The sequence below is a fragment of the Cucurbita moschata genome, unplaced genomic scaffold (assembly GCF_002738365.1).
Source record: "Cucurbita moschata cultivar Rifu unplaced genomic scaffold, Cmos_1.0 Cmo_Scf00012, whole genome shotgun sequence".
Lineage (NCBI taxonomy): Eukaryota > Viridiplantae > Streptophyta > Magnoliopsida > Cucurbitales > Cucurbitaceae > Cucurbita > Cucurbita moschata.
Window position 1 is genome coordinate 2,770,689 of NW_019268528.1, and position 11,313 is coordinate 2,782,001.

Consider the following 11,313-nt stretch of genomic DNA (forward strand, 5'->3'; position numbering starts at 1 on the left):
TTTTTTTTTTTTTTTTGATTCAATCATAATAACTTCAAAGTTTAGCTTACTTGTCTTAGAATAATCATATGTTGGGTGAGTTTTGGAGAATTTTAATAGGAGGTATGTGAATGAGGATAGTGCATGCTGAAATAATCCATATTAGTTTGTGGAAATAGTCTTTCCCTCTAAAAAATAATTCAAGATAAATAGGTAGCATGACTATGTCGTCGGGGATGCAGGGCAATGCCTTGCAACGAGATCATATCAAAATGAGAGGAATCATGAGGATATGCATGTATGGTTGAGAAATACTTAATTGAATTAATAGTTTTTATGTATACCAACAATATGCATCTTCCTTCTTGTTACTTGGATAACAAGAATCCTACATTTAGTGATCTCTTGAATCTGAATGAAACTAGTGATACAGTTAATATTGTTTTTTAGTTAAGTTTTTATTTGTTTTTCAAACATTTTCAATAACATGGAGGCAATATTGCAGCCAAAATAAGACCTTTTTTTGGGCATAGTAGATACATACCAGTTGTATTTGAATGTTTGAATGTTTTGATATCGAGTTCTAATACCTTATTAACATACGTGATTTGATTCGGCTGAAATGTTTCTATTATTGGGTTTGCATATATACGTTTTTTGTTTAATTTTGATACTATTGGGTTTGCATATATACGTTTTTTGTTTAATTTTGAACATTTTGTGGATTAAACTTACGTACTTCATTCATTTTTAAACAAAACGATGTAATTTAATTGTGTGGTACTCAAAACTCAAAGTTATTGATTGTTACACATTTGGTTACAGGGGTGGGTGCTGCTTGGAGAACAGCAAATTTGGAAAAGGGATCTACTGTTGCCATTTTTGGACTGGGGACCGTAGGCTTAGCAGTAAGAATTTCATTATTCACTTCAAAGGCTTCTTGAAAAGCTTCATGGCCAAGTAAGCATTGTTTCCCATTCAGGTTGCTCAAGGAGCTAGAATATGTGGAGCAGAAAGGATTATTGGGATCGATATCAACCCAGATAAATTAACAATGGGCAAGTATCTTACATATTTAACAAGTCAAGGGTCAAATTTCAACTATTTGCACTTAATTATTCGTCAAATGACAAAAATGTATGGCCAAAAATTTATCCTTGGTTGAAAAAGAAGGTTAGTAACAAGAAAATTGGATTTATATATGCTACAGTCTATTATAAGCATTGAGTTTATGATGAGTTTCCACAGTTTTTTTTGGTGATGATTTTTTTCTTCTTCAATGCAGCAAAAAAGTGTGGAGTCACAGAGTTCGTTAATTCTAGAAGCATTGGGGATAAATCTGTGAGCCAGGTAAGAACTACAAAATTTATGATCTTGAGAGTTTTGAAAACATGTATTAAACAGATGAAATATCTCTTTATATAACCAACTTAGTTTTTTTAATATGAAAATAACAAAACTAACATAAAGTATATGTCAATTACCTCTCAGATCTTCTATCCATGCCTTCTTCGCACATGAGCAGGGATTCATTGTTTATTTTTTTCTTCCTATCCCTTATGACGAGCTTTGATGCATGAATTTAGTCTGACCCAAGGTTGTCCCCAAATTTTGGACTTCGATTTTAATTAGGCTTGTTGGTCTAGATTTGGCTTTTGTCTTCATGATCATCATGATCATAATGTAGCTTCAATCATTGTTTAGCGGAGACAAAGAAGTGGATTTGGGCTTAGCCTTGACCAACGTCTAGTTTTCTGTCGTTCTGTCGTTGCCTTCTTATACCCGCTTTCAGAAGTATTCAACTATAGTAAAAAGTAATACTATGTTCTAGAAAGCAGGATAGTGCATTCATACTGGTCATTTAACAGACAACCTATCAATTTTTTTAGGAATGACAACAAAGTAACTTAGTGATAATAGTTTTTTAGGTACTTTGCATCGCGGTCATACATTTTCAACCGTGCGGTGTCATGATTTTGACACACATGATAAATCTTAAGGGGAACTCAAGCCCCATTACTATTTTTCCCTCAACATTGCGACTTTGTCAGACTTTGGCGAGGTTCTCCTTCACCAATCGAACACAACTCATGCAAAAACTAAACTTGTTCAGCCATCCACACTGCTTGGGAGTGATGTTCACTGCTTGTGACTTTAGTTGACTTGCCTCTATCCTGGGTCAAGTCATGTGGCTTGACATTGCCTCTACTCTAGGCCAAAGTCTTTTACATGCCATGTTGCATCTCATCTCGTCATCATGATTCTCAGCAACACGGCCCACGCTTCATGATGTCATCCCAAGTTTCAAGACGTCATTAGCCTTCGTTGCTCGCTTGAGTATGCTTATCGAGAATTGACTCATGAGTCAACTTTATCATCGAAACACCTCGGACATCCATCTATTCAAGTACTATCGAAGCAGGAACCCTCCTGTGTCCATACCGAGTCATTTACGGATATGTACCAAAGCAGCCCCATATACTGACCTCCGATTCAAGGGTAGGGATGCAATGTCAGCACACCTGTGTTGTTCGACACTGTCCTAAAAAAATCCACTCTAAAGGAAGATGCCTAAAATGCTCGTCTTGCAATGCTCGTCCACATCATGACACATGTATGTGCCATGAGATAGCTCACTTAGGCCACAAGACCTAGGGGTGATGGAGAGTTGACACCATGTCTTCCCCTATATTACATTTTGAGGCATTTTTTGTTTGGTTGAAGTAGACGTGATTTTGGCGAATGGTCATATGGCCTCGTGGAGTGTCCATCGGGTGTCTGATTGACACCAGATTTGGCGAGATTTCATCTTTCATATTGACGATTTAACTCTAGAGTCGCATATCGAAACTTATGTCAAAAATCTGATTTTTAGGTTATGGTCTAGGGCTCTATTCGATCCTCTTCGAGCCCGTCTTTGACACTCTCGTCGCTATTGTTGCCTCCAATCTTGTTTATGTCTCAACTTAGCTTTAATGCAATCTCTTCTTGGTGTGTTAGATGATGCACTGTCCTCCTTAATCGCATCACGACACTTGTCTGTCTCGGCCTTTATGTGGTCAGATGGGTGTCACTCGCATGTCACCTTTTGACTTAGTCCTCATGTGGTCGGATGTACACATGGGGATCACAACCTACTCTCTTCTTTGTACGGTTGCGACACTTTGCACCCATGGATGATGGAGTAGTTTTCCTTCCCGGTTGGCCAAAGCATATGTTGTGTCAGGTCAGAGTACTCTAATAACCTGATATGAACCCTCTTATATTGGCTCAATCTCCCCTGTGGTTGAATCTCGAGTATTGTGCATCATCTCCTTAACATTAGATTACCCTCCAAAGCTCCAAAAGAGAGAGAGAAAGGAGTTTAACCTGTGGAGGTTCTTGCAGTTGTTAAAACTTTCAAATTCAACATTGATTTGATGTGCAGGTAATTATCGAGATGACGGATGGAGGTGCAGACTATTGCTTTGAATGCGTTGGACTAAGTTCCTTAATCAAGGAAGCATTTGCATGCTGCAGAAAGGTAATCGTTCCCTTCCATGGATCACTATAGTTGGTTTTCAGTGTTTTTTTAGTTCAACAATGTGAGAGTAGAAATTTAACCCTCTGACTTAACCAAATTGATTTATTCACACTTAGTCATGTTAGCTTAATAATAATTTATTTGTCTTTTCTAACTAATAGTTAACATTAATTTCTTTTGCGTTAATGACTTTAGGGTCGGGGGAAAACAATTTTATTTGGTGTGGAGGACTCAGTTTCAGTTTTGGGTCTCAAATCTATAGATGTTATTTCTCAAGGGAAAACGGTGATAGGATGCATATATGGTGGACTGAAGCCCAAATCAGACATTCCCACACTCATTCAATGGTACCTAGATAAGGTAACTTTGCCCCACATTTTCCTCTTTATCTTGTGTGTTCATAATATTGCATCAACATTTAGTGTGTTCATAATATTGCATCAACATTTATCATTTATTGCTACCTAATCTAACTATCAAGTGCTATAATCTCATTTATTAAATTAAGAACCGGATTAAACTTTTAAAATGATAGAAATCAAGTAAAGTCGAGTTCAAATTAAGGGAACTAATTATTATAGAGATCAAGTTTTGTAATGAAACCCATAAAATAAATGTGAAATCAAAAAAGATGTGGTCAAAATATAAGTAGTAGTACCTCAACTATCTTCCACCTTTTTTTTATGCAAAATTCTTTGCATGGTGCAATTTTATGTATTCTAGAATATGTAAAACCTGGCAGAAACTACAATTGGATTTATTTATCTCACACGAGGTTGGCTTTGAAGAAATCAACAAAGCTTTCAATTTGCTAAGTGAAGGGCAATGCCTTAGGTGTGTGATCTGGATGACCAAATGAAGCGACCTCCTGCCTTGTTACTCAAGCAACTTCCACTCTTACAATCCACATTTGTATTAAAGTTTAATGTTTCTTTAGAACACTTCAAATGCACTAGAAGCCCCAATGAGATGTATGTAAGTACAAATCTTTTCATATCCAAGTCTCAACTGTAAAATCTAGAATGTGTGGCTGAGGGTGCATGTGTTGGGTTAAGTGATATGTGGCTGAAGGTTTGGCCTTCTTTTTTTAATGGAAAGAAAAGAAAGTCAAACGTATGGCAGGATTCATGAGAATGAGAGAAAGAGAGAGCTTTGAGGGGGAGAAAATTCGTGGGTGATGAGAAAGAAAGGAGAGAATTAAAGGACATTGTCATTGACAAATTTGGAAAACAAATAAAAGAGAAGATTTACGTTTTAGAAAAAGAAGTGTATAGGAGAAGCCTTTCCTCGTTTGGGAGAGGAAGGGACCAAAAGGCAAGGAAACCGCTTGAGCAACTTGATGGCTAAGTTGGCATGACATGTGAATGATTAAAGTAAGAACCGTGACCGAACTTGTGAACGTTGGTTGAAGCACGTTCTGACCAGAAGAAATTCTCTGAATTGTAAACGAGGCGAAGACATAAGAACGAAATATAAATTTTGTTTTCTGTCATAACTTCTCAGTTTGAACTATGATTTAATTTGAGTGATTCAAAAGACATTGAAATTTTTATTTCGATCTCGACACATAAAAACACTAGAGAATCTTGAAGAAAAGATTGATACTCTCCCCTCTTGGATTGGATTGACATTTTCCACATTAAACGGAAAGTCTATGTGTTTTAGTAAACGGGCACCTCTCTCTTCACATATACCTATGTCTCCCTTAAATTTTGAAAAACTAGTTATAAATATACCGAATTTTCACTATGGTTAACTAATATATGTTCCAAGTAGACCACTACTAGACATATTTGGAATTTTGGGTTCATCAAAGTGTGGAGGGTGGTTGAGGCATTGATCCGGCCAATGGATAGACAAGGAACTCAAGAGCCCCATAAGGAGCAACATATGTTGTCTTGGATTTGTTTCTTTATGCATAACACGTTTGATAGTATTCGAACTATAAATCTAGTTCCCAGAAGTACTAAGCTCTCTACTATTGATAAAAAAAATATTTGACGATAAGTAACACGTACATGCTTTTATCGAAAATTGTGATTTACACTAGATTCAATCATGGTATTTTTGGGCATTGATATGAGCTTCTACGTGCACAAGCAGTCTCTCTTATAGGTCCTTCACTCCCCTGCTTTATTTGTGGTGTGAACCCATGCCCCCATCATTTAAGAACTCTCATTGACTTCCTCTGTCAAAGTCCTTATCTCAATAATTCCTACCTCATTCTTGGGGTTAGTGGCTATTGAGGCTTTATAGTGCCTCAAGTGCTACTTTGTGAAAGCATTTATGAACTCGTTGAACCCCTTATCCAAGAAGCTGGACAGGGTCCCTAAGTTGTTATCATTTGGTTCGATTTTTTCCATGAATCTCTATTTCTCTGGTAGGGATCCTTTGCCTCCTCTGCTAATGCTGTCTCTCTCTCCCTCACTTTGAGGGAACTTAATCTGTCAAACTTGTTTGCAGCTGCTAGAAGAGTCTTTGGTTTCTTCTATGGTCTTAGGGTTGGTCATTGTTGAGAGAAAACTACCTTTCAGTACTAACATAAGTTGTGTTGAGGTCTTGAACATTGTTCATTTAATTTAGTTTCTCTCATCACTATAGTCCTACATATTGCAAATGTCTAATATGAACTCAATGAACTGCTTCATGTAGTCTCCAATTTTTCTAATGGGTTTTGGCTCTAAAACTTTGCATCTGGCTGAGTTATGATATTCTCAAGGAAAAATGGGACCAAAGTTCTTGTTTTAGCTTGTCCCATATATCTATGGTGGGCCTAACTATATTGAATATCTCTATATCGATATCTCAACCATACCTTTGCATCATTAATAAGATGCATCGTCAATAGGATTATCTTTGATTGCTTCATTGCTCTGTTCATTATTTAGAAATTTGTTCAAAGTTATATTTCTAAACTGGCCAATATACTTCTTTGAAATTTTTTCATAGTGGCATGAAACTCATGAAATGAGAAACTCTTGTTCGAGAACTTTTTTTAGAAGCTATAACTCTTGAACGCACTACTCTATGTGAACAATAAAGTTCATAGAGCTGTCCTCAAAGCCAATAAGTCTTGTAGCTTTGTTCTATAGGTTCTCAACCTTCATTTGTAATTCTTACACAAAAAAAACAAGTCTACTTGAGCGTTCACCACATCAATTCCTTCGACTTTATCTACAATCTCATCTAGTCGAGACTCTAGGTATCAAGATGTCATTCAACTTGCGACATTGGAATTTGGATTAATTTTCAAAATTAATAGAGTAAAAATGAAACTTTTCAAAGTTTAAGGGTACAAGTAAAACATTATCCGAAATTTAAAGATTTTGTATCATTTAGCCTTTATTCTAAATTGGTACATAAACCATGTCAAAATGTTCTAAAAATTCATGGCTTTTTGTTGGTTTTTGATATACATGAGTTCCTCTACACTGTGCAATTCATTTTGGAATATGTGAACTTGACAGATACTGTAACTGAATTTATTTATCTCACATGAAATTGGCTTTGAAGACATCAACAAAGCTTTCAATTTGGTAAGTGAAGGCCAATGCCTTAGGAGTGTGATCTGGATGATCAAATGAAGCAATCTCCTGCCTTGTTTCTCCCCAGACTAACACTATTACAAACTCCATTTGTGGTAAAGCTTAATGTTTCTTTAGAACACTGCAAATGCACTAGAAGCCCCAGTGAAATATATGTTGGTTGAGTTTATTGCACTCTTTGATGAACCGAAGTGTCGTAACCGATACACACCTGGATTGGCGTCTATTGGGATGTCCCATTCGATAGTCGCTAAGCTGTTGGTGAATGTGTTGTTGTCTAATGCCCATTTAAAAACCAAGGAGAAATCATCGTCATCATAAACCGGTGTCCATCGCCGTTTCTCTAGCCTTTCAACCACAGCATAGGTCCCTTCGGTCAAGAGATCGAATCTCGGGTTTGCACTCCAAAATCTGGCAGTTGGTTTCTGTTTGCTCCCTCTTTTGAACCAACCAACTTTTGGTAATTTGATGTCTTGTTGAATGTCTCCAAAGTTGACACCGTTCGGTGGAGATTCTATGAAAGGGTCTGATACGAATCGGAGTTGGACGGAGGAAAGGTCTGGCGGTGAGACGATTGGCTTGGCAATGTTTTCACCTTTGGCTATTGCTATTGCTAGTTTCTTGAACTCTTGAATATATGCTGATAGAGTGTGTGGTCCATAGAGAGTTGAGGCAGCCTGAAGATAACATGGGAACATGGAATGAAACAAAAACCAGCCTTAGGAAGAATTGTAAGACAAAAACTAGCCTTCTAAGTGCTTACTTCATATCGTTGTTGTTCATATTCTTCTGAAGTAGCGACATATTGGGAGTATGCATTTGTAAGCCCTGCAATCACAACGTGGGTATCATCATCAAACTCTCCATTTCCATTGCTAATCAGAGTTTCCTTTACTGCTTCCCTTAGTCGTCGCCCCGCCATTGTTGTGAACTCTGCAAAACAAAGGGTTAATAATGTTAACACTGAGCGAAAAACTTGAATTGTTAGGGTCTTTGTTTTCTATTTGTACCTCCTGGTACTGAGAGTATGATGAGCTTTCCTAGCCTGAGAATTTGAATTGGAAGAATTGCTGGCTGCAGATTCACCCGTCAAAGTTAGCAATCAATTACATTAAGCATTTTTGCTCACCACATCCATGGCTTCGCTGATGTTATAAGTTTTGCTTCATGTACACTTAACTCTGAAGTTTAAGAACTCCCATTCTGATTCTAACAAAATTTGTCTGTGTAACTGTTTTAGGTTATGGAGTCTACGGTTTATTTATAGCTTACTTAATAATTATACATACTAAAACCATGTATGATAAACGACTATATAGTCAATGGCAAACAACTATATATCGTAAATAACTATATGGTAAACTGAATCATATATATACCTAATAGGGCTTTGAAGATGGTACTTTATGCGTTATAGATGACTATATCAGTTAAATCTATATATAGTAAACTGAATCATATATGCACTCTTTGCCGCACTTGGGATATATATCCAAACCCACCTCAGCAGATATTGTCCTCTTTGGGCTGTTATATCTGTTAGACTTATATATACTAAACTGAACCATATATATCCTTTGGGCAGTACTTGGAATATATACTCAAACATCGCTAACAGATATTGTCCTCTTTGGGCTTTCCCTTATGGGCTTCACCGGTTTTAGAATGCGTCTATTAGGGAGAGGTTTCCACACCCTTATAATGAATGTGTTGTTCCCCTCTCCAACCGATGTGGGATCTCACAATCCACTCCCTTGACGGCTTAGCGTCCTTGCTGGCACATCGTCCGGTGTTTGGTTTTGATACCATTTGTAATAGCCCAAACTCACCGTTAGCAAATATTGTCATCTTTGGGTTTTCTCTTCAAGAGCTTCGCCTCAAGGTTTCCACACCCTTAGAAAGAATGTTTGGTTCTCCTCTCCAACTGATGTGGGATCTCACAGTATTATAGATGACTATATATAGTAAACAAAACCATATATATACCCCTTGGTAGTGCTTTGAGTATGGACATTTTGCATTATCATTCTTGGTTCCTATACATACTGGAAGTCGTTAATATAAACTTCAAGTCAATATTCCTCCTGGCATATTTTCTCTCCTATTCTTTGTGTTCATCTAAATAGAGTGTTTGAGTTGTTGTGCAATCTTAACATGTGTGATACAATGTTTGGACTAATAAATGATAATTTGGCACCATGCAATGCAAGAAATGGATAGGGGAGCTATAAACTTAATGAAGCCAAGCAAGCAAAATTATGTTTGATTTAAGCCAAATTATTTCTTCATACCGCCCAAGCATAAGGTTCGAACATCTCGCCCGTGTCCAACAACACCGTCTTTGGCTTCTGACACCCAACCTGAAACTCACTGGGTTTCCTCAATGAATCTCGCAACTTCTTCCACAACTTATTGATCTGCAACAAAGTCAAAAAATTTGCAAGGATGACAAAAGAAAAAGGCAAAGATTCAGCCCATTACGCATTGTACTGACCTGAGTATCACCCTGTTGAAAGCCAAAAACACCAGGGCCATCCGTAGTTCCAGCAGCAAAACCAGGGCCAAGAGCAGCTGGACATGTCTTGACAACATTATCCCCACCCAATTCCACTTCAATATCCGTGAAATTCAGATACACATGGCGAAAATCAATCTCCCCAGTTAGCCTCTCCGTTGCTGTTGTGAACAAATCAACCGCTTTCAAGAACTGCCTCTCCCCAATGATCTTTGTGCTCAGAATTTCCTCTGGGAACCTGTGGCATTTTCACAAACACTTGACGTGCAAAACCTTCATTGATTCAAAAGAACGAAATGATTGTACGTAGCTTACCCAGGCCCACGCCCCACGCATAGAAGATCACTGCCATGGCAAGAGGAGCGATTGAAATCGCAGGGCTTGCCGGAATCGGTGCAAAATGCTCCAAGAACATTGGGCGTGACATCGCCGACGTTGGATTGGCAAAATGCTCCGACGAACAGAGACCCGTCGTTCTTTCTCACTTTTGATGATTGGCTACTTGTTTTGCTGCATCGTTTCCCTCCCGTCGCCTTTATCGTCTCTGCTTTCTTCATCAACTCTACAATGTCTATTCTCAAAAAGAAAGAAATTAATTGTTTCAAACCAATCTTATTAGGATCAAATACACTTAAATTTGTAAAATCCTTTAGAATGATGATGATATTGTAGTGACCTCATCGAATAGTTTTTTTAAATTCTAATCAACATATTTATGCACCCGAAGCTAACTAACTCATGGGCATAACTTATTAAACCGGTTAAATTAATAAATATACTCGTAAATTTTGTATTTTGTTTCAAATATATTCATAAACATTTGAAGGTTTCAATAATACTCTGTTTCAAAAATGTTAAAAGAAATAATTTTAATTTTTTTTATTAATACACCACAATTAAAAAATATCTATGAACTTTTAAAATTAGTATTAATATCTTTGACCTTTGTTACCATCATTTTATGGACGAAAATAATCTATTTACAGCTCATATTTAATTTTAAGAGATACAAACAGTGAAAAGTTTTTTTTAAAAAAATTCGATCTTAAGCCATTAGAGCTTATGCTCAAAGTGGACAATATCATACCATTGTGGAGAGTCGGTTCGTCTAACATGGTATCAGAGCCATGCCCTAAACTTAGTCGTGCCAATAGATTGACAAATCCTCAAATGTCGAACAGAGGACTCCAAAAGAAAAGGAGTCGAGCCTTGATTAAAGGGAGGCGTACTTTGTTTGAGGGGAAGTGTTGGACGATGAAAGTCTCACATCGACTAAGTTTAGGGCATGACTCTGATACCATGTTAGATGAACACGACTCTCCATATAGTATGATATTGTCCACTTTGAGCATAAGCTCTCATGGCTTTGCTTTGCGCCTTAAGTTTAAGAGTATTAATATTATTTTTTAAAGTCAATAATTATTTGGAAGCTTAATGTTATTTTTTAAAGCTTTATAAGGTTATAATAAAATTTTTGACAACTCGAAGGCATTTTTAAACACTTTTGAATGTTCGAGTGTTTGTTAAAACTTTTAATTCATTTTCATTCAAAATCAATAGTAAGAATTTTTTAATTGATTTTTTTAAAAAAATTTAAGAATATTATTAAAATAAACAAAATACAAAATTTATTGGTATATTTTATTAATTTAAGAAATAATTTTTGATGAATATGTTTAAAAGATTGTTTTTTTTTTTTTAAATTTAATTTCCTACTTAAAAAAAAAAAAAAAAAAAAAATTTTTCCAATT

At 36.5% G+C, this 11,313-nt stretch overlaps 1 protein-coding gene across 4 annotated transcripts in view; it reads left to right on the plus strand.

The window, feature by feature from the left end:
- Positions 1-11,313, plus strand: part of LOC111450580 (alcohol dehydrogenase-like 7) — an 18,862-nt gene that overhangs the window by 6,245 nt on the left and 1,304 nt on the right. The window contains exons 5-10 of one of the 4 annotated variants that reach the window (XM_023090783.1): positions 805-887; positions 962-1,037; positions 1,265-1,329; positions 3,407-3,502; positions 3,698-3,862; positions 9,258-9,297. In XM_023090783.1, the coding sequence (XP_022946551.1) occupies positions 805-887; positions 962-1,037; positions 1,265-1,329; positions 3,407-3,502; positions 3,698-3,862; positions 9,258-9,278 (506 nt within the window). In that variant the 3' untranslated portion in view covers positions 9,279-9,297. Of the gene's footprint in view, positions 1-804; positions 888-961; positions 1,038-1,264; positions 1,330-3,406; positions 3,503-3,697; positions 3,863-4,244; positions 4,634-6,969; positions 7,320-9,257; positions 9,298-11,313 lie in introns of those variants that run through there. The other 3 variants (XM_023090784.1, XM_023090781.1, XM_023090780.1) reach the window with 3 other exon arrangements.